The 22,808-nt window shown below is 46.5% G+C and overlaps 1 protein-coding gene across 50 annotated transcripts in view; it reads right to left on the bottom strand.

The window, feature by feature from the left end:
- The window catches only part of LOC141577207 (trafficking protein particle complex subunit 9-like), a 180,826-nt gene extending 158,025 nt beyond the window's left edge, over positions 1–22,801 (bottom strand). For 13 of the 50 annotated variants that reach the window (XR_012505979.1, XR_012505995.1, XR_012505988.1 and 10 more), the window contains exons 1-9: positions 22,076–22,795; positions 21,599–21,732; positions 21,140–21,192; positions 20,663–20,853; positions 19,193–19,858; positions 18,773–18,885; positions 16,821–17,364; positions 9,350–9,509; positions 5,578–6,297 (exon numbers count right to left, since the gene is read on the bottom strand). Coding sequence is in view for 8 of the 50 variants with exons in the window: in XM_074361388.1 (XP_074217489.1) it covers positions 18,874–18,885; positions 19,193–19,357; positions 20,663–20,853; positions 21,140–21,192; positions 21,599–21,657 (480 nt within the window). In the remaining 42 variants the exon portion in view is untranslated. Of the gene's footprint in view, positions 1–5,577; positions 6,298–6,429; positions 6,559–8,684; positions 8,962–9,349; positions 9,510–16,820; positions 17,376–18,772; positions 18,886–19,192; positions 19,859–20,662; positions 20,858–21,139; positions 21,193–21,496; positions 21,733–22,075 lie in introns of all 50 variants that reach the window. The other 37 variants (XR_012505978.1, XR_012505983.1, XR_012505984.1 and 34 more) reach the window with 22 other exon arrangements.
- Positions 22,802–22,808: the final 7 nt, after the last annotated feature.

Here is a 22,808-nt window from a genome sequence, read left to right as displayed (position 1 = left end):
GATGGGGGGGTAGGCAGCCCAGAAGAGCTCGTCTGAACTTCCAAGGCAAAGTGGGTCCGTTGACTTAATCACAGGGATAAAGTGAGGACGAATCTTTCCCTGCTGTGCCCCATACTCCGTGACACGCCTTTCCCTGCGTAAGGAGCTCATTTGGAAGCCCCTGGCAGTGTTTCTGTTGTCCTTAATTGGCATGGTGGTTGTCAGGCAGGGAGAGAGGGCCTGAGCCGTGCAGGTTCTGGACCTGGGAAGCAGGAGACACTGGCTCCACCCCCAGCTCAACCAGCGCCTCATTCTGCACCTCAGGATTCAGCGTGACATCTATAAGCAAAGGAATTAGACTGTCCCAGGAGAGGCTGTCCAACAGGAATGAAATGTGAGCCATGTAAAGAAAGTTTCCCAGTTGCCACATTTAAAGAGGTAACCCCCCCAAAAAAAACCCTAGAAACTGATTTTAAGAACATATCTTACTTATTCTACAGTATGTAAAATACTATCATTTTGACATGTAATCAATAAAGAAAGTAACAAGATAGTTTACATTCTTTTTACTAGACAAGTCTCAGCGTCTGATGTGCATTTGACCTAGAGCACATCTCAGCTCAGAGCAGCCTCCTCCCCAGCTCTCCTAGCATCAGTGGCTTTGGCTACTCTATTGGACAGCAACTCCAGGGGTCACACCAGGGGAATTGGCTGAAAAGCGGGAGTAAGTGTCCATAATAACCCTAAAAGAATCTCTCTGAAACAAAGGCGGATTCACTTTTAAACGTCTGAAAACCGGCGGGTTGCTCCTCCCTCACGCCTTGGCTACAAGACAGCCCTCCTCCTTGCTGATCCCTTTCTGGATGTAGGGAAGCAACCCTTCATATAGCCAGGGTGGCCGGGCATCCAGGTAGAATTTCCTGCTCTCTGTGTCCAGTCCCACGAAGTCCTCCTTCTCAAACAGGATGTAGAGCAGGAGGATCTTGTCCCCAGACTTGTCGGAAGAACTGTCCAGCCACTTGGACTTGATCATGATGAAGAGAGACTCAGTGAAGTCCTCGATCCTCTTCTCCATCACCCTGCATTCCTCGTAAATTGAAGGCTACGTCGGTGCGCGGCTGCTCGGCCACCTCCCCATGCAGCACAAAGACAAAGAGCCGAGAGTCATAAAGCGTGGTGCCATACACCACTTCTGCACTTGGAGCTTCTCGAAGGTCTTGGCCAAGAGGCAGTCGGTAATGGTGACAAGGCCCACGACTTGCGGTGGGTCTGGAAGTCGCTCCACCCATTCTCGGGCGCATAGAGTTGACTGTAGTGGATACAGGGTGCCCACTGCCAGCCGCACGGGCTGATCTGCCTCACCAAGGAGATTCGCTTATAGATGCACAACAAATTCTGCTCTGAGATGACCCCATGGGTTGGACCACCACGGGGAGAGTCTGGTGGTCCTCAGCACACTGCACGTAGTCAGGGATGTTCATGTTGCAGGCCCTGACGAGAGGGAAGAGGAGACCGAGGTACATACTGTGCTGCGGGCTGCGGGCCTCACTGGGTTGCGGTGACCTTGTGTGTACCATTCAGAAGGCAGGGGAAGCCCAAGCAAAGCCGGGGGTACAGTTTGTCCTCAGCGTCTGCACATGGCTACCGCAGCTCGGATCACATTACGCAGCTTTTGGTCTAGGCTTCCACCCTCTGCAGAAAAGGGTCATTTCTTGTTTTCTGTTTCCAAGCACCTAGCCATGCCCTGATGCAAAGTCAGTGCTCAAAACTGCTGAATAAAAGAATGAATAAAGGAACTGCTTCCACACCCCTCAGCAGGATATAATGCAAAGAAACACAGTAGGATCAAAAGTCCTGGATTTCAGCTCCAATTTGTTTGAACTCTTTAGCTGCAGAATACTTGATAAGAAAACTTGCTTTGGGGAGGAGAGTACAGTTCAGTGGTAGAGCACATGCTTAGCATGTATGAGGTCCTGGGTTGAATCCTCAGTACCTCATTTTAAAAAAAATGAAACAAATAAATTAACCTATTTACCCCCCTCAAAAAATATTTTTTGAATTCCAAATTCAAGAAAAAATAAACACCTTGCAATTGACACAACCTTTAAACATGAGTATATTTCAATTAAAAAAAAAATCCTTGCCTTACAAGAATATATCTGGATTATGGAAGTTTACAAGTGTAAAATACCTAGGGTACCACCTGCATAAGAAGAAGGATTTGTACAAATTTACTACCCCTCATTTATGAGCTATATTTCCTTTGGGGGGTATATAACCTCTCAGAGATAATTTTCTCAGATTAAAAAAAAGAAGGAAACATTACCGGATTCTCCATACTGCTGAAGAATCAGATAAACCTATGATAGCATCTGACCCACAGAGTTTACTCAATAAATGCTTGCTGAATGAATGAATAAACAAGCAAAGTGAATGCTGCTCCCTGCCACAGAGCATCATGATGGTACTGCCTGGAAATCCCAAGCCCACGTTTCACCCGACTCTACACTAACCATGGGTGACCTGGGCAGGCCTGTGTGCTCCTCTTAACCCCAGTTTAATCATGAATAGAAATGAGGGCAATAACACAAACCTCAAAGGGTTAGTGAGTCATTACTGAATTGTATCCCAACTTTGCAAGATGGAACCTTTAAAGAAACTTGGGCAAAAAGTCCGTAGGCCCTCTCCATATTATCTCTTACAACTACATGGGAATCTACAATATATCTCAAAATAAAAAGTCTAATTTGTTAAAGAGGCTATTGAGGTTAAATGAGCTCACTGTCTCAAATAAGGAACACACAGTACAAATAGGTCAATGCCCAGCCCATGAGATACACTCAGTAAACATTCCCACTGAGCCCACTGGTCCCTCCAACTTCAGAGCACGATGATGTGTCCTCATGGCCAGAGGCCCCTGCACCTGAAACTAACAAAGCTAATGGTCCCCACTTTCAAGAGCCCCTGCCACCGCCGTAGGTCTAATTTTGTACTTGTAATTTTTTTTCTTTTTATTAAATAGAAAAACGTAATTGCATAGCCTTCAGGTCACCAAAAGCTGACTACAGAGATCATGATGGCAGCCCTTCTTCGTGAAACAATAAAATGAAAAGCCATTTCCACAAGATCTCTGTGTAAATCTACTAGGGAACTTCATCCTGGACTGAGAGGAAGAGGACTGGGGAGGAGGGGGCAATCTGCGGCACACAGACCCATGGGCCACCTGTCCCACGATGGACTTTAGACCCAACACTCACCCTCAAGGAACTTCAAAATAGACACAGACAGAGTGCTGTGGACAAGATTTTTTTTCTTTTTAAAGAAATCCCTGATTCTCTCGCAGGTTTTGTTTCTACCGAGAAATAAATGTCTTATGTGTATAATGTTTCACAAAAGACTTAAACTATTATCACCCCAACTTGACACATTAAGAAACTGAGGGAGAGAGGTTTATCACGTTGTGCAAGATTAGAGGGAGGCAAAAAAAAAAAAAAGATTAGAGAGAGGCCACGTCGGACACTGTATATAAACCCAAGCCCCTGTTCCAGTGCTCACACTAGAAAGTGGGATATACTGCCCCTTTACTGCCCTCTCCCTGCAATAAATGTCTGAAGAGTCTTTTCTGTGCCACCTGGAATCACAATCACTTCAATTTTCCACAAAGAGCTATGTCACTCCTTGGAGGATGTGTCAAAATCTACATGTTGAATGGGAGTAGAGATTTGTATTTTCTGTTTCTCAAAGGAAACATGGCTTAAAAGAAACTGAAAAGCACTTTTCTAGTCTAAGTCTTCATTGTGTAGAGAAGGAAACGGAGGCTCAGAAGAGATGAGGAAAGGGCCTTATTAACAAATATTGCCTCAGCGCAGCACCAAGCCAGCCTTGGGCACTTCTGGGGGAGGATCTGGAAGGCCCAGGAGAATGACTCTTAGAAAACGGAAAGAGAAGAAGCATACAAGGCCCCGTCTCTACACCACTATAACATGAAGTTCCACCAAATTACCCAGTATGGGTGCAGCCAACATTAAGGTGGGCTAAACAGGTTATAGAAACCTGGAAGTCTCAACCATAGTGGAAATTCCAACATTTACTATGTTTTTTTTCCCAGTTCAAGCATCAGCTCAGTGGGCACTCTGTACCAAGCACTACACGAGGCCTGGAGTTCTCCCAAATACACAACTCTTATATCACGTGAGCAAACCACACACATTCCCACCAGAAGGAAAATGCCCACAGATAAGGTGGAATTACTGAAACTGAAAGCAGCCAACCAGCATATATTACTAGCAAAAACGGTGCTGCTAGAAATAGACTCATGGACATAGAAAGCAAACTGTGGTTAGCAGGCAGGAAAAGGGGGATTAACAGATACACATTAATAAATATAAAATAAATGACAAGGACCTACTATATAGCACAGGGAACTATATTCAATTTCTTGTAATGAGTTGTACTAAAAATAATCTAAAACATATGTAGATACATATGCATATGTTATAACTGAATCTCTGCTGTACATCTGAAACTAACATTCTAAATTGACTACACTTCAATAAAAAATAATTTTAAAAAATAAGTAAAAATAAAAGCAACGCCATTTAGAAAAAATAAAAGAATACTCTGATCCCCTTAGCTGTAGGTGCTGGAGAATTCTGGTTACAAACACCAAGTCCACTGGGTCACTCCAGCACTGGCTGTCACTCTTTCTGACCATCAGAGAGTCACTTGGCTTCAGTGAGTTTATTTTCTCTTCTGTGAAAGGCTTCAGTTGCAACTAACGATGTATAGAATCTCATCATTCACAAACCCAACAATTAATGAGGACTTCCCATGGGCCAGGCTCTGGAAATATGAAAATATAGGGTCCGAGATATATTCATGGGTAGAAGAAATTTATGCCATAAAGACATTAATTCTTCTTGCTTTGATAGACAGATTCAATACAATTCTGTTTAGATTTCCTACCAGAGTTTTTATGGGTAACAAGATAATTTATGGTCAGGAACAACCAAGAAACTTCTTTAGAACCAGCACTGGGAAGGGGTGGATAGGTCATTCATTTCCACTGGTCTTTCTGAAGTGATGAAAACGTTCTGGAATATTAATTGTTGCACCACTGTGAATATGCTAAAGCTGCTGAATTGTAGCATTTAAGTGGGTGGACTTCATGGTGTGTGAACAATATCACAAAAAAGATGTTAAATGAAAAAATATTTCTTGACAATTATTTTTCCCTCTATACAACTAGTCTGTCCCACAATTTAAGAAGAACGAAAAAACCAAAACAAACCAAATTTTGCCAGGAGCTCTTTAGGACTGCAATGTCCCTGAGTCTCCAAAGCCTCTGGTGGTGCTGTTCCTGTTAACACACCCTAGCTGGGCTGGGCTAGTTAGGGACTGTAACTATCTTTTTAAGATCGAAGGTCACACGTTTCACCCTGGGAGAGGGAAGGATGGAGGATGTCACAGCCTCATGCCTTCAGCTCATTTTTAACTGAAACAAGCCTTGCTTTCAACACTGTAATCCCTCTCACTATAAAAACAGTGACATCATCAAGCATCGCCAACAAAACACGTGAAAGTGTTCAAGGTACTTACCTGGGGCAGAAACACTAAGGGAGGAGAAGGAAGCTCGCTCAGCACTGACGCTCCCTTTTCCCGACTCCACCAGGAGAAGCTGGGGTTCACAGCCGGAGGCTCTCAGCCCGGGAAGCAACGCCCACACCACTGAGCTGGTCCCAAGGGAGCGGGAAAGGGAGAGGAGGGCAGCCCCGTGGTCGCGGGGCAGGGAAAGCGGTGGTGGGGGACGCGGGCTGTATCCCCGCTCGGAGGCCAGCCCCAGCCCCAGCCGCCCGCCCCCGTCCGTGTAAGCAGAACCCGCCCGCCAGGGACATAGCCCGCCCAGGGGCGGGGACCGGCCGGCGGCCGAGGTGAGGCAGCCCGGGAGGAGAGTACTCGCAGGCGGGAGAGGGGAAGGGGACGCCAGCCGCGGACTGAGGGAAGCCCGGCTGGGGCGAGAGGCGGCAGGTGCACACCTGGCCCTGGAGAGCTGTGGCCGGGGCGCCGGGGCAGGAGCTAAAGTCCAACCGGGCGAAAGAGCTGAGAAGCCTTTGGGGCCAATCCCCGGCTCCTAGGTGCAGCTTCCAACCCTCGGTCCAGCTGGCACCGACTACACATGCGCAGGAGGGCCAGCGATCCTCTCTGGGTTCTGCGAGAGAAGGTGGGGAAGCGAGGGACGGAGAAGATGGGAGGAGGAGGGGAGAAGGGGAAAAGTGGAGGGAGAGAAATGGACAGGAGGAGCAGAGAGAAGGCAGGGATCTGGAGTGTGGAGGAGAGTATCAGAGATGGAGAGAGATAGTTTTAACTCTGTGGGCATCCTGAAGGAGGCAGCAGTCCTGCCTCTGCACACTTCTCTAACCCTTCAAGGCCCGCAGCACATATTTTACCTACCTGGACCAGCCCTCCACCCAAGGCCTCTGCAGGACCCCTACGGGGATCACACCCGTTGCCCCCAAGCGGAGTTGGGTTTCCTTTTGGTCTGGGAACCAAGCACCCGCAGGTGTTGTCGCTCAGAACTACCTTGGAAAGAGTACATATTCCCGTTTTACACGCTGGGACACAGGCAGGCAAGATCTCGGCTTTACCTCCACTGTCCCAGGTGTTGTACTGGCGGGGAGCGGGAGGTACAAGGTCAGATCCCAAAAGGAGCATACTGCCTGAGTTTTGGTGCATAGTCCCCATCCTTCCTGAGTAAACCACACCCCACCCTCGGGGAACCATCAAGGGTACACAGTATGTCCCTGGGTGTGGGATAGCTGCCCTCAATTCCAGTGCCCAGCTTGCTAGGAAGATAGGAGTGTTACTGAGTCTAAATTCATTCTCCTTAGTGCAGGACAGGCCAGTAAGTTGGGAGACCAGGTGTTGGGGCATGGAATAGCAAATTTCTGAAGACCTAGATGGCAAACTAATGTCCTGGAAAACCATCTCCCCAAGTCAGAATTCAGGCTCCTTTCCTACGAGCTTGGTTTTTGCAATCTTCTTCATGTAGTAATTTTTTCTTGTTAGAATCCTTTCTTCTTGCAGCTATCTGCCTGGGTCAGATCCCTGTAAACCTCCAACAAAACAAACGTTATTTTCTATTATGTTACTTGTTATCTTTATATGAATGGAAAAGTGTTAAATATCCTTAAAGGTCAGAGCATTCAAAATAGGCTCTCCTGTGTATTTTAGGCCCTAGGCAACATTGTTTTACAAGCAAGATGAAGCCTTGGAGACAGAGCACAGGGTTAAGTCAAAGGAACAGATTTATTATGGAGTCAGATTTGTTCTTTTCTATTACCAGGGCAGAAGACACTTGAGGATTTAAATCCCTTTAAGTTAAAAATAAGTAATACTTTAAAGGAATTTACATACATAGGTCGGAATGTGCATAGCATATCTGGAAAACACACAAAGGATTGTAAACTGTGGCATCTCCAGGGAGGGCTGAAAGAAGAGAGGATGAGGGAAAACTTCTTTAACTTGTGTATTTTTGGGCTCTGTTTGAAATTTTTTAACCACATGCATGTATTTCTTTTTCAGTTAAAAAAAATGTGTAATGGAGCAAAGGAGTAGCAAGCTCAGCAAATACAGCAGCCATGGAATCACTGAGCCATCACTTTTTATTTCAGCCAGGAAGCATTTATTGACTCTCTCCTATATGCCCAGTGCTGTTTTAAGACTTCTTTTATTTTTTGTCATAAAATAATAAAGTGCTATTCCTCACCCCTGCCCATGGCTGGTGGAAAACCAACTGAGTTTTTATTGAGTTGTTTTCCAATAAGTAGAGATCAGTTATAAACAGAACACAACTTCAGGGCAAAAAAGGCGGAGTGGTTTTCCAGCAGGCCAGATAGCTATGAAGGGTTTTCAACAGAGGCACACAGAGGCTCAGAGAGAAAGCCTCCAGGACCCTACAAAAAGCTGCCCAAACTGCCTTCTCCATGGCACTACTGAAATAGGAAAGAAAAAATCTGACTCCATATTAGATCTGTTCCTTTGATTTAACCCTGTGCCCTGTTTCCTAGGCTTAGTCTTGTTGGTTCTGCACCTTTTGTAAAACAATGTTGCCTAGAGCCTGAAATATACAGGAGACCCTATTCTCAAGGCTCTGACTTTGAAGGATATTAACACTTTTCTATTCACATAAAGATAACAAGTTACAGAATAGAAAACAACATTTGTTTGTTGGAGGTTTACACGGATGTGACCCAGGTGAAGAGCTGCAAGAACAAAGGATTCTAACAACAAAGAATTCATACACCAAGTTTGCAACAACCAAGCATTCCCACTTCCCATTTTTAATATAAGAAGAGCCTGAAATCTGACTAGGGGTGATGGTTCCCCAGGACATTATTCTACCATTTCTCAGCTGGCTTTCCAAATTAAAGTCGCTGTTTCTTGCCCCCAAAACCTGGTCTCCTGATTTATTTGCCTGTAATGCACGAGCAGAACAAGCCTGGACTCGGAAACACAGACATTGAAAGTACCCATTTGTTATATTAAATGACCTGTTTCTACTCATCTTCCTGACGTTTTATTCTCTTGACCACTCCTGCTGTGTTTATGAAAAACCTGTCATGTGGACACATTTCCACCTCTAGCCACTACCCTTCCAGGTAAGAACTGATGCCAAGAAGGCAATGGAAGTTGCTAGAAGGTATTACCTGGACAAAATAGAGCAGAAGTGGGTTCTGGCTGATGTTCAGGAGCAGGCTGGAACACCTGACAAGATGTTATAAGTACGGATAGACAGCTGGGCACCAAAGGAGAAGCTTCTAAACTTCCATGAGGGACTTGTTGGATAGGAAGGAAAAGTCCCAGACTATAGCTCGGATCCCACCACGAGCTTCCTGGGCGAGTCTGGGCAAGTAATTTAAAATCTCTAGGCCCGTGCTGTCCAACATGGGAGCCACCAGCAACATGCAGGATTATGAAGTTATTCTGTAGCCAGACAGAATTATAAAAAGACATTTTATTGCAAAGGCCCAGCAGGTATAATATTTAAAAACGTTATTGGTTATCTTGACCTAACGAGATATTTTTGTATGTGTAGGTTTCTGTGGTTTGTAAGGCCTGTGACTAATGATTCCGTTACAGTGAAGTATTTTGAAATTATAAGTTACTGGACACAGTACCCTCATATCACAGTTGAAAAAAACTGATCCACATAAGCAAGGTGATCTGACTTATTAGTTATGAGCAGGGGCTCTGGGGCCAGCCTGCCTGAGTATAAATTCTCACTCTGCCTCCAGGGGGTTCTGTGTGAATCTTGGACAAATTATTGTTGTTTTTGTTGTCATTGTTATTATTTGTGCCTCTTTTTCCTTACCTTTTAAGTAGCGAGGAATATGTAGACTCTATCTCCTACTGTGTTGGCAGGATTAAATGAGTAAACGTCTGTGCTGCCCACTTCCCTGGGTTTCAGCATTCTCCAGGCAATCAGTGCCAAACTCAGAGGCATTCTCCACTGTCTTCGTCAGTCTGGGATGCTGTAACAAATTACCGTGGGTCGGGTGGCTTAAACAACCAGCATATTCCTTATGGTTTGGAGGCTGAGACTTTCAAGGTCAATGTATCCTTGAGAGGATTGCCAGCTCGAAGATGGCTGTCTTCCCAATATCTTCATATCCCAGAGAGCAGAGAGAAGCAAGCACTCTGGGGGCTTGTATAAGAACACTAATCCCATTCATGAGGGCTCTACTCTCATGACCTCATTTTATTCTACAAATCACCTCCCAAAGGCCCCACCTCCCAATACCATCACCCTGGGAGATGGGGTTTCGACATATGGATTTTGAGGGGATGCAAACATTCAGTCCACACATCGGCTAAGTCTCCCCAACATGCAGTCATCAAACCTGTAGCTAATATCAAAGTAATATTTATGTCTCTCTGCCCATTTCCATTCCTACATCCACTATCACTGAAGCCCTGTTACATTTTATTCCTTATTTTTCTGGTAGAGATTTAATTGATTCCTCTAACTCCAATGCTCCCCTCGCTCCAGTCTGCTTAACAGCCCTGCCAGGTAGGTCTTCCTTAAAACACCTTCCCACTTCACCTGGTTGATTTTTAGTTGTAAATGTCAGAATCCTCTCCACACCCCATCCTATACCTTTAATCCGTTACACTACGGCTCACTATGTTATTTTCCTCTTACCAATGTAAGAAATTTCCATAAGCTTAAGAGCTTAAACCAGCACAGATTTATCAGCTTATGGCTGTGGAGGTCAGAGATCCAACACAGTTCTCATTGGGCTAAATTCAAGGTAGCAGCAGGGTTCCTTCCTTCTAGAGGGTCTAGAAGAGAATGTTTCCTTGTTGTTGTTGTTTTTTCCGGTTTCCAGAGGTCACCCACCTTCCTTAGCTTGTGCCCCACGACTTCCTCCATTTTCATGGTCAGCAGCCTTTCTGAACATTGCTCTATGGCTACACCTCCCTCTGATTTTAAACTCAGCTGGGAAATGTCCTCCATTTCAAGGACCCCTGTGATTACATTCGGCCCACCTGGACAATCCAGGCTACTCGCCCTATTGTCTCATCTCAGGATCCCCTTGTCCCATCCCATTCAGGCATTATGGATGTGGCTGTGACACTCACCTTGTGTAACATTTCCTCTCATGGGCATTTTATGGTTCAAGGCACATATGAATGACTTTTTGTTTTTCTTCCTTAGCCTTTCTACATTCAGTATGTCTGGTGAGATTATATGAATCCTTTTTATTTGTCCCCCTGCACTAATCTTTAATAATGTATCATGGGTTTAAAATGCTAACTGATAGACAATTTAGAAGACAGAAATCCTCTAAGATTTTTGTCCTAAAATATCTGTCATGCATTTTGCCATGTACAGTAACATGTCACAGGTGGCTACCCTGTGGCCGGGGAGGGACATGATTCTGCCATCACACTCCCCTCATTCTCACCAATGTGCTGATCACCTAACCAAGGACCTATGCTCCCCGCTTCGCTCACTTCCTCCTCCTTTCCATTGACTACCCTGTTCCCATCGCTTCCTTCATTCAGCACATCAGGATTTCATGACCACATTCTTCTCTAAATGGAAAGGGTATCTTGAATCTAATGTCTGACAACTCTTCTTACTGTATATGCACACACTGACCTGCACAGAACCCCGTCCAGCTATTTATTTTCCTAGAATCTCCCAGAGGAATCAGTTCCATGATGATGGTAATGATGATGATGATATTGACAATGATGACAGGGACCTCTCAAGGATTCTGATAAAGAGGGAATCAATAAAGGGAGGGAATCATTGCAAAATTGCCCCAGAGACAGGCTTAAATGTAAATAACTGCTATAGTGTTTAATGAAATTGACTAATATTTAACTATTTTTAAAACTTTATATCACTGAATTTAAAATTTTAACGGGAATTCTCATTCACCAGTAACCAAGATTCAACTCTAGGACCAAAGTCTAAGGATTTCAATCTTCTAACAAATTGTCCACTAGCCTTTTAAACACGTGATCCTTTTAAAAAGGTTAGTGCTGGGCTGAAAACAAGCAGGATTCTTATAATCTCACCAGACACAGTGAATGTGGAAAGACTAAGGAAGAAAAACAAAAAGCCATTCATAACATCTTGAACTTCACGTTGCTCACAGGAGAAAATGTTAGCCAAGGTGAGCGTCACATCAACATGACGCCTGAGTGGGATGGGGAAGCTGATCTTCCTCATCAGACATTTATCCTGATTTGTTAGATGCCAACACAGTTTCCTCATTGGATTTGCTTCTAACAAGTATGGAAGAATTTACGTTCTACCAAAAGCAGTCTAAACATTTTCCCCTGCTGTCAGGTCTCTGGACTGAATGTCCCCACAAGAAGGACATGAATATGTTTCATAGGGAATTCTTCCTGAGAAGCAACAGGATTTTCGAGGGAAGAACTGCAGGCCCCCCATGGAGGGCTGGAGGAGTGCTAGAGGGGGCACTGGAAAAAGAGCAGGAGTGAGTTCAGATACTACCGCTCAGGTTGCCAAAGACAGCTTTGCTATCTCTGAGGATATGACATTCTCCCAAAAGTTCCATGAGTGAAGGAACCTGTGAACACTAAGCAGGTTGTTAAGAAACAGCAGCACATAATTTGCGTCACAGCTCAATTACAGTATGTTTTGATATTTGGAAAATAATTAGCCCATTTTCCTTTGAAACTGCAGCAGTAGCAATAGAAATAAAAAAGGCTGAGCCGTCTTGGAGACAACAATCAATAAACAATTCTAAATCTGCAGGATTCCTTGACGATATGCAAGCAATGAGCTAGATGTGTGCTGCAGATACCTCTTACTGCAGGGCTCACTCCTGCAAAGCATAGAACTAGTTTTCTCAGCAGACAGAGGGAACCAAGTCAAGATTCCAAATCTTGAGAGATTTACTATATGGCAGGAAAGATCACACAAGTACATCCAGCCAAATATGAATAAATGTAATCAAATATTATCAAATGTGATTGGAGCACAGATGAAACAGGAATTCCTTTCACCTGGGATCTAGAGAGACTTCTTCAGAAAATGTGGCTTTGTAGATGGCCAAAGACATGGGTGGAAATTTGGCAGAACAGGATGTAAGGAATTTTAAAACTGATTCTAAAATTCATAAAAAATTCAAAGGATCCCAAATATCCAAAACAATTTTGAACAAGAAAAACAAAGTTGGAAGACTTGCACTATCTGATTTTCAGCCTTTTTTTTTTTTTTTTAAACTACAGTAATCAGAAAGTATGGTGTTGGTGTAAAACAGGAAAATAGAATAATGGAGCAGAATAGAATGTTCAGAACTAAACCAACACTTATATAGACAATTGATTCTCAAAAAGGATGCAGTGGAGAAAGGATCTTTTCAACAAGTAGTGCTGGAAGTATTAGATAGTGATATGCAAAAAAAAAAAAAAAATGAACTTTGATCCACACCTCACAAAATATACAAAAATTAAGTCACAATGGATCATAGATCTTAATAGGAAATCTAAAAGTATAAAACAGCTAGGAGAAAAAGCATAGGCTTAAGTTTTATGACCTTGGGTTTGGCAAATATTTCTTTGCTATGACACCAAAAGTATAATCTATTTTAAAAAGAAACTGATAGAGAGAACTTTATCAAAATGAAGACTCTTCAAAGCTGTTCTAAACACTGCTAATCAAATGAAAAGACAAGCCATAGACAGAAGCTATTTGCAGATCATATATCTGATAAAGGTCTCTCTTTCTATCTGATCCAGAATAAAGAGGTCTCAAAACTCAATAATAATGCAAACACCTGAATGAATGAATGAGGCCAGAAAACACACTTCAGTAAAGATATCCAGATGGATAATAAGCATATGAAAAGATGCTGATTAAAGATGCCATTAGTCATTAGAGAAATGCTTTTAAAAACCACAGTGAGATACTAGTACACATACATACAAGAATGAATACGATTAGAAAGACCGACCTTACAAAGTGCTGGTAAGGAAGTAGAGCAACCAGAGCTGATACACACCACAAGGAATTTACAATAGTACAACCATTTTGGAAAAGTCTTTAACAGTTTCTTTAAAAAAGGTAAATACCTATCTACCATATAACCCAGATATTCCTCATCTGGTGCTTTAGAAAAGAAAAGCATATGTCCATATAAAGACTTGTAACCAAATATTCACTGCAATTTTATTTATAATAGCTCAAGTTGTAAATAACCCATGCATCCATCAAGAAGTAAATGGAGAAACAAATGATGGTCTATCCAAACACTGCTCACAACAAACTCTTCAGTAAAAACTCAGCACTAAACAATACTCTGCTATAAGAAAAATAAGCTATTAATACAGCAACACAGATGACTCTCAAAATAATTACACTGAATGAAAGAAGTCAGACAACATAGAGTAGATACTGCATTAATCCATTCATACAAGGATCTTGAAAATGCAGACCAATATGTTGTGATGGAAAGCAGATCAATGGTTTCCAGGGGAAGAGATGGGGAGGGAGGGAGGGACAACAAATGGCAGGAGAGAAGCTTTGTGGGTGATGGGTATGTTCACTCTCTTGAATGTGGTCATGGTTTCTTGGGGATATACTTATGTCAAAACGTATTAGCTGTACACTTTATACGTGTGAAAATTACTTTGCCAGGTATACCTCAAAGCTGTTTTAAGAAAAAAGGCAATTCAGTCCTGATCCACCTCAGCGCCTGATTGGAGCGACATGATCAGTCCCTCACCCTGTTTGCCTAACAGGAAGGTAGAAAACCTCTCACGGAAAATAACATATGGATTTTTCATTTGCAATGTCTGCCATGTAATAAAGAATTTCAAGACATGCAACATGTCAAGACTATATAACGGATAATATGAGAATAAGAAACATTAGACAAAGGATGCAAACCCCCAGGTGATGTAGGCATCAGAGTTACCAATAAAGGCTATAAAATACTTTTAATATATTCAAGAAAATAAGGAAATTATGGGAGAATAGACAACAGGGTAAAGACTTTCACCAGAGAAATATACTGGAATGTATTTTTAAGAGAAATCAAACAGATACTCTAGAACTGAAGCTTTCAGCTCTGGAAACAGGTAAACAGAGCTAATTAGGATCCCTTTTAAGTAAAACTTTCAGTAATGCCGGGTAAAATACAACAACAAATGTAACACAGAGCTAACTATGGAAAGAGAAGTTCCCAGGTGACAATACAAAGAGGACACTTAAAGCCCAGAGTGGTAATCTTGTGAGCTGATGCCACCACACCCTGGAGGGAAGGGGTTTTAATCTGCACATAAATAGAGATACAATGTCCATTTAGGAAAAAGGGTCCATGCCAGATGTAGAAGACTCTTCCTTTATATCTATATAGTCAGAGACAGAGATGTAAAGTGGCAGCAGAGGTCACAGAGACACAGGGCCCTGGGCCAAGGAGTGTGAACACCTCTGCAAGCTGGGAAAGGTAGGAGGACGAATCCCTCCCTAGAGCCTCGGTGTGGAATGTAGCCTTGGCCACACGTTGGTTTTAGCCCACTGACAATGACTTTGCACTTCTGCACAATAGAACAGTGAGATGATGAATGTGTATTGCTTTAAGCCACTGAGTCTGTGGTCCTTTGTTACAACAGCAAAAGGAAAGAAACTCAGGAACCAACATGAACATGAACCCCAAGCTGCCTGCTGTGCTGGCAAGAAGTTCATTGTCTCTGAACCTGGGGGAGTCTCCTGTCTTCTGGCAGCATCCACAAACTACCTCATGCTAACTTGACAGCTTGCAGAGGGTTCAATCTTAACCCTGCACAGTTCTTGATATTTAGTTAATAAAAATGATGGTGTCATCATGGGTAATTTTCCATCTTTTAAATACCCTTCAGTCTTCTAATAAAGCTACCTCAAATTGAGAGACAGTGTAAATAGTTTTCAAACTTCATAATAAATAACTGTGGTTTTATTTGGTTACTTAAATTATGAGTAATAATATTCACATTAGTAAAAGTTATTAAATTCAACATTGTTTAATGAAAATATCATTTCTTTTTGCATGAACATGTATTAACTACAATAAATATTCCATGCTTTGTTCTACGATTTACTGTTAGAGCCTTAAAGTATAATATTTTCCTCAAAAGATATTATGGCAAAGGGATTTCTTTTGGTGGAACAGTTCCTACATCAAATCTGGTGCATGGCTCAGGCCACTGGGAACCTAGAGATGATAGATATTAGGAGGCATTATAAACACAAAATGATTTTTAAAGGAATTAAACAACTGGATGTGTGAAAACAAAGAATCTGAGAATATTCTAGTGAAATAAATGTATTTTTCAGCTTAAGCAAGACACTGGGTGAATAAATCTAAAATGAAAAAACCACCCAGAGATCAGCAGTGAGTCATGCATGCAGTGTGACTGATCAAAACCAAGTTGTTTCCAAACCAGTGTGCAGGCTTGATGCCTTCATGAATCAAGTCTGTGTGGCACCAGGCCATCTCGAATACATGTTGATGAGGTATTTATAAGCCCTTCACCATCCCAGCACAAAGCCCACACATGAGCCACAAGACCATCACCTACACATCTGCAAAAGACACAGCATGGTGAATAGCACTTTTCTTGTTCAGTAGCCGGTGGCAGGGCACTGTGAGCAGACAGAGATACAGGGACACAGAGACACAGAGGCACTTCCCCTCACTCAGCTGATAACCTTCCGTGCATTCCTGGGGACAGGATTGTCATAAAATGCACCATGGATTGATCCTCCTACTAGGAAAGGAACGGTAAGTCTGTCCTCAGGTTGGAGCAAGGGTGGCCGGAGGATCTCAGAAGAGCTGTTTCAGCACAACCAATAGAAATGTCTGCCACCGTGACCATGAGAGACAGGTCTCCTGCCATCCCGGTAGGCACTTGGGCTCCTGACAAAAGCTGGGCTCAGTAAAGGCTTGAGTAGAAGGCACAGACCTGAGGGATGCCCCAGCAAGAGACAGGAGGTAGGGCCTGGTTTATACTGCTCTGGGTGTATCCCAGCCTCATCCGAATACGAAATCAGAAATTTGCAAAACAGCAGAGCTGGGATGGATCATCTACTCCAGACTCCTCACCTTACAGTTTAAAGGGTGGCAGCCCTGGGAGGCAAAGCAACGTGCTAAAGGCAGAGCGTGGAAGTGGCAGCGCCAGATGAAAAGCACCACGGCAACCCCCGTTCAAGGCCGCTGACACTGAGGACGGGGCCAAGGTTTCCAACGAGGAGAATGAGACAGTGTAAATACTTTGTTCCCCCCAAAACCCCAAATGTTTACAAAGGCACAAAAACTCACCTTAACTAGCTCTCTTCTGAGGGGGCTCTCTTCTGTCTCCGTCTTTCTGTCTGTCTCCATTTCTCTCTCTCAGACACAAACACATACAATTTTGTGAAAGGGGACTTCCTGCCATACAAAGACAGACTTCACATCTTCAGAGAAACACTTGACAAAGCACATTTCCAATTCAAGTCTTTGTGTGAGGTCTGGGCAACTGGCTTATTTTCTAGAACAATAGGTGGTTCCAAAATCAGGAGATCATCTTCCCCAAAGGAAGAGTTCTGGTCCGTGTTGATGAAGCTGGGGGTGTCACATTTCATGAGCCCGTTCGGCTCCTCCTCTGGCCACCTGCTGCATCTGATGGCTTCCTGGAGCCGAACATCACTGTCAAGGGCTATGGTTGGGATACCAGCTTTGGCCTTGTCCAAGCGGTCCACTTCATTGACGTAGCAGTGAAAGAGGGACCTAGATTCGTCATTGTGCTGCCAGAGAACCCCTTGGGCACCAGCGGTCTTCCAAAGTCCGACACAAAGCTGTTCAGTCTGAATCTCTTTTCGGGAGACTCCGCATTGCAATAAAGAAAACCAAAACAAAAGATCGCTCACACTCTAGATCGGTGACCTGAAGACTTATAGTTTTTGATATCTGCTGAGAGCAAATCCCTGCACAGAGCATGCTGACAAGCACTGGAAGTGAGAGACATCACTTTCGAACACATACAATTACACCCAAGGCAAAAGTCTCGTGAGGGCCCTTGGACCATCCTGAAAAGACATCGCTCCCTGAGAATCCTCAATACTGGTGCATCGCACACCAGTGTTTCTCAGTGGGACACTCAGATCATCTTCATCAGAATTAGTTAAAGTGCTTCTTAAAATGCAGAATTCTGGGGTGCACACCCTCAGAGTCTCCAGAATTAGGGACCGGCAGTCTGTATTTTCATAGCCACCAAGATCACTAAACATGCTCAGGTTTAGCACCGCGGTCTACATCGGGTCACCTGAGCATCGACAATGCTGTCTCATGGGGTGGGGGGGGTGCCATGTGTGTCAGTGTGCTGTCCTACCCACGTGTCTCCCCTGATTCTCAGAACTGACAGTGCAGTCCCATTGGGCAAGAAATACCACCATTTCACAATGCATACGCAGGGCGCCTGACTGACAGATACAATCAGTGCTAGGAAAGGGGACAAAGCTCAGGTTCCTCATCGCTTGTTTCACTTACTGTGGGACAAATGATCAATTCAAGGGTAATAAATCCGTGTATGAGTGAATAACATGACTCTCGTTAGTCCCACGAGTGCCTGGAAGAGCGAGCCTGGGCACACTGAGAATCATAACAGCCCATCTACTTAATTGTCATCCTCCCCAGATTTATGTAAAGGTTACTTCCACCCAGGCCGTGACCCCTGAAGGGCAAGAATCATGTCTGAACACACTCTCAAATCCAGAACAGAACCTGACAACAATTAGGCTCTGGGGTCTGTGTTTAGCGAGTGTGGAATCTCAGTGATGCCAGCTCTTAGACCTTGCCTTCCCATCCCACCCCTCACGATATGGCCCTTATGACCAGCTCTCCCGGGGCTGGGGCCACGGAACCCATTTACAGGACTGGAAGAATCTGATCATGTAAACCATCCCCCAGATTATCATCAAGAGTCACCTGCATTTCAGGGATCAGTAATCCCAGAAGCTTTGCAGTTCAGGCAGGTGAGGGATTTTTATATCAGCTCTGTCTTCTACTGTGACTGCCTGGGTGACATCAGACAAGGAATTCTCAAAAGCCTGAGCTTTTCCTTTCAGGAATAATCTAAATAACAAATCTCGTTGACCACTCAACAAGTGTGATGTGAAGATCAATGATTTACACAGGAGTACAACATTCACTAGGTCATGGATTTAGAATCAGAGAAAAATCATTTGAGAAAGATTGACAGAATGTAGCTTTAATGCAAATTTAAGTATTCTTACCTTTCAGTAAATCATCTTCTTCCCCAACTTATCAGTTCACCCAAGTTTAAAAGATGTTTGAGAACAGGGATGGGTGTGCCAGCAATCTGGGACGCAATAACCTAAAATGTCACCTAGGAAAAAGAGGGGAGTAACACATTTTTAAAAAGCATGGTGAGGATGGCGGGGCCATCCCCCAACTCCAGACTAAGAAGCTCTAAGTAATAGATTTCCTGCCTGCCTGGGGCATCAGCTGATGTGAAAACCCACCCAGAAACCTCACTGTCCAGCAGCTCCTCCGTAACACAGGCTACACTTTCTCAGAATTAAGAATTGGGGCCAGTAACCACTTCGCTGAAGAATAAAGACAAAGAAGAAGAAGAGAGTTCTGCCCCTCCCCAGGGGAGAGCCCAGACCTTGGGCTGCATGCACTGAGCCTACCTCCCAGGAGAAGGATAAACTGGAGAAGGGCGTCCTGCGAAACTGGGACAGCAAATGTTGAGATGGGAACAAATTGACCGGCTGGCCAGGGACAGCCCCCTCCGTCGCTGCCTTGGCGGCTGCCTCCGCCCCCTCAGCACATCCTGCCCACTTCCGGTGGTTAAGCTGTCAGGGAAACAGTGCTTTGCGACCTGGGGCAACAGAGGCTGCCCCCAGGCCAAGCTGCGGGGGAAATGGGATCTAAACCACCAGCTCCCAAGCGGCAAGCTCCATACCCTCGCCAACAACCCGCCGCCCCCGCAGCCTACAGCACCCCCGGGGCAATATGTCCTGGAGAAGGGTGACCCGGGAATGAGGGGCAGCAGAGGCCACCCCCACGTCAGGCCTCCAGAGAGATGGGAGCTTATCCTCCAGCCCGCCAGGGGCAGACCCCCCTCCTCTCCAACCCCTGATGTCACCGCGCCCACCTCCCAGGAGCAACCTGACCGGGTGTGGGGTTTCAGGCTAATCTTGGGCGGGAGAGGCCGTCCCCAGGCCAGGTCAGGGGAGAGGAGAAGAAGTGGCCCCATTAGGCGGGGCAGCCGGCCGTCGCAGCTGCCTCTGCCCCTCGACAGCATCGCGCCCGCCTCCCAGGAGCAAGCTGACCTGGAGACGGGCATCCGGCTTCTTGGGCAGCAGAGTACACCCCCAGGTTTGGCCGTGGGGAAGAGGAGAGCAAATTGACAGGCTCCGCCCTGCAGGTCCTCTACCCCTGCCATCGCCTCCCCCACACTTTAAAGGCACTTCCCAGGGCGCCCCTCCCCCAGCAGGCTAAATGGGACAGGTGTGTCTGGTGATCTGAGGCAGGAGAGGCCACTCCCACACCAGGCAATCGGGGAGACGGGAGCCAATCCACCAGCTCCCCAAGGCAGCCCCCTACCCCCACAGCAGCCACCGCTCCTGCCCCCTGACCTCACGGTGGTCGCCTCTAGGGAGCAGGCTGACCTGGAGATGGACGTCCGGCGAACTAGGGACAACAGGGACCTCCCCCAGGGCAAACCACGGGGAGAAATGGGAGCAAATGGACCGGCTCCATGGGAAAACCTGCCGCTGCTGCCACCACCCCCAACGTAACACGCCCGCCTCCTGGGGCCAGGCTGACTAGGATACACGTGTCTCTTAACCCAGGGCAAGAGACACCGCCCCCAGGACAAGCCGCGGGGAAGATGGGAGCAAATGTGTCCGCTCCCCCGCTGCAGGCCCCCGACCCCCGCCACCCGTGCACCCTGACTACCCTGCCTCCCTCCCCCAGCAGGCAAAGTGGGAAGGGGTTGTCCCGGGACCTGGCGCAGCAGAGGCCGCCTGCAGGCCACACGGCACAGACATGGGAGCTAATCCTCAAGCTCCCCCGGGGCAGCCTCCCTATCCCCGCAGCCACCACCTTCCCAGCCCCCTGACTGCACCGCACCCATCTCCCAGGAGCAAGCTCACCTGGAGTCGGACCTCAGGCAAATCTCTGGCGGCAGAGGTCGCCCCCAGGCCAGGCCGCGGGGGAGAGAAGAAATGGAGCAGCTCCCTGGAACGGACCACAATCCCCAGCCGCCGCCGCCGCCGCCGCCGCCTCCCAGGACCAAGCTCACCTGGAGACCGGCGTCCCGCCTCTACGGCAGCAGAAGCCGCCCCTGGCTCCGCCGCGGGGGAGAGCGGAGCGAATTGACCGGCTTCCGTGCTGCAGCCCCCCTATCCCCGTGGGCCCTGCACCTTAACCACACCGCCTCCACTCCCCACTCAGCTTGCGGAGTGGGACAGGTGTGTGCAGCGACCTGGGGCAGCAGAGGCCGCTCCCAGGCCCGGCAGCCGGGAGAAGGCAGCTATTGCATCAGTTCGCCAGGGGCAGACCCGCTCCGCCCCCTTGCCGCTGCCACCGCCCCCTGACCTAACCGCCCCACCACCCAGGAGCACGCTTACCTGGAGTCCAACATCTGGCGAATCTCCGGCGGCCAACACCCCCCCAGGCCAGGCTGCAGGGAAGAGAAGAAATCGACCGGCTTGCCCGGGCAGCCTCCCACCCACCGCCGCCGCCGCCGCCGCCGCCGCCCCCTCCGCCACCCCAGACCATTGCACTAATCTCCCGGGGTCAGGCTGACTGCGAGGATGTGCACTTGCCTTCTGACCCTGGCCACGTGCCTGAGAACCTTCCTGCACCCCTACACTCCCTGTACCTCTGCACCCCTGCCACTCTCTGCCCTTCCGCACTGCCTGCACCCCCGCATCCCCTGAACTGCCTGCACCCTCCACAGCCCCTGCACCCCTGCCACCACTTACACCTTTGCACTGCGTACACTTCTGCACCCCTGCTTGTCCCAAACACCACCTCTTGGGCCTGTGGCAGAGTCTCTGCTGTTAGACCAATGCACAGGAACTCACATCTTTGCCAGTATATGATGCATCAGTGGACGTCTGGGGTTGGCTGCAGGAAGGTACATGTTCCCGGTCACTAGCCTGGGCCACTAGGGTGATCTCTGTGAGGTCACCCAGGACGGGCTCAGAGATGCTGTTCTCTGGGAAGAGAGGAGTTGAAACCGGTCTTGAGGGCAGAGCTGTGCTCACCAGGTCGTCCACGCTTCATGTTTTACACAGGGTTTCGGAGAAGTGAAATTGATCCGGCCAAGTAAGACCGGCCTGCTGTGCGCCCACCTCAGTCCTGGGCTCTGAGGCAGACCGACTGGCTCCCACCATCAGGACACAGTTTGGGCACCTGAATGGACCCTTGGAGGCATCCTATCACTTCTCAGGAAGAAGTCTGGCTGCTTCCACCCTATGGCCCTCCCTCCCACTGTGCTGGCCTCAGGAAGGTTCCTTATTTGGGGAAGAAGGCAGCCCACCCCCTACCCCACCCCTCACCTTTCTCTAACCCAGGCTGGTGCTTTCTCTGCCCTTCAGAATCTGGAAAGCCATTTCTCTTCAGGTATGTCCCTTCTGAGATGGACTTGCTTCCACTCAATTCTAGGCGAGGATGCACCATGGAATGCACTGGGTAAGAGAACCAAAATAAATAGTTTCTTCTGTGAGGTTTTCTGTTTATCTACTGGGGCTGGGCTGTGTGTAGTTTGCTACAGCTATTCGTGCGAGAGGCTAAAGCCACCCGTGTGTCCTTGTTTTCATCTCCCCGCTGTCTTTGGGTTTTCCCTAGACACTCCTGAGACATTTACTTCTTTTAATTTTATTCCTGTTATTACACAGGGGCCCTACTGACATGGAGGTAAGGTGTTGGGGGAGCGGGACAGAGCAGGGCATTTGTAGTCCTGTGATTAGTTCTCATTGAGCCTGTGCCCTGAGCTGTGACCTCCACAAGTGTGTCTCTTTCCCCCACCACAATTTGGGTGACACAGAAGGTATTTCCCTTCCCCCAGGTAGGTTAGGCTCTGGTAAAATAATTTCTCATTAAAAAAAAAAAAACACAACCCCCCACAATGGAAGAGAATGTTCTGGGTGTATTTCAATAGAGCTATTTTTTCCTTTCCTGGCAGGAACCATGAGGACTTTTCCTATGATCTTCACTCTGAGAACAGGAAACGGTCCTGGAGGTAAAATGCATGAAAAAGAGCAGGGGGCCCCTCTGACTGGCCCCCTGGAG

The sequence above is a fragment of the Camelus bactrianus genome, chromosome 3 (assembly GCF_048773025.1).
Source record: "Camelus bactrianus isolate YW-2024 breed Bactrian camel chromosome 3, ASM4877302v1, whole genome shotgun sequence".
NCBI lineage: Eukaryota > Metazoa > Chordata > Mammalia > Artiodactyla > Camelidae > Camelus > Camelus bactrianus.
Note: the sequence above shows the minus strand (reverse complement) of the source record. Positions and strands in the feature narration are given on the sequence as shown.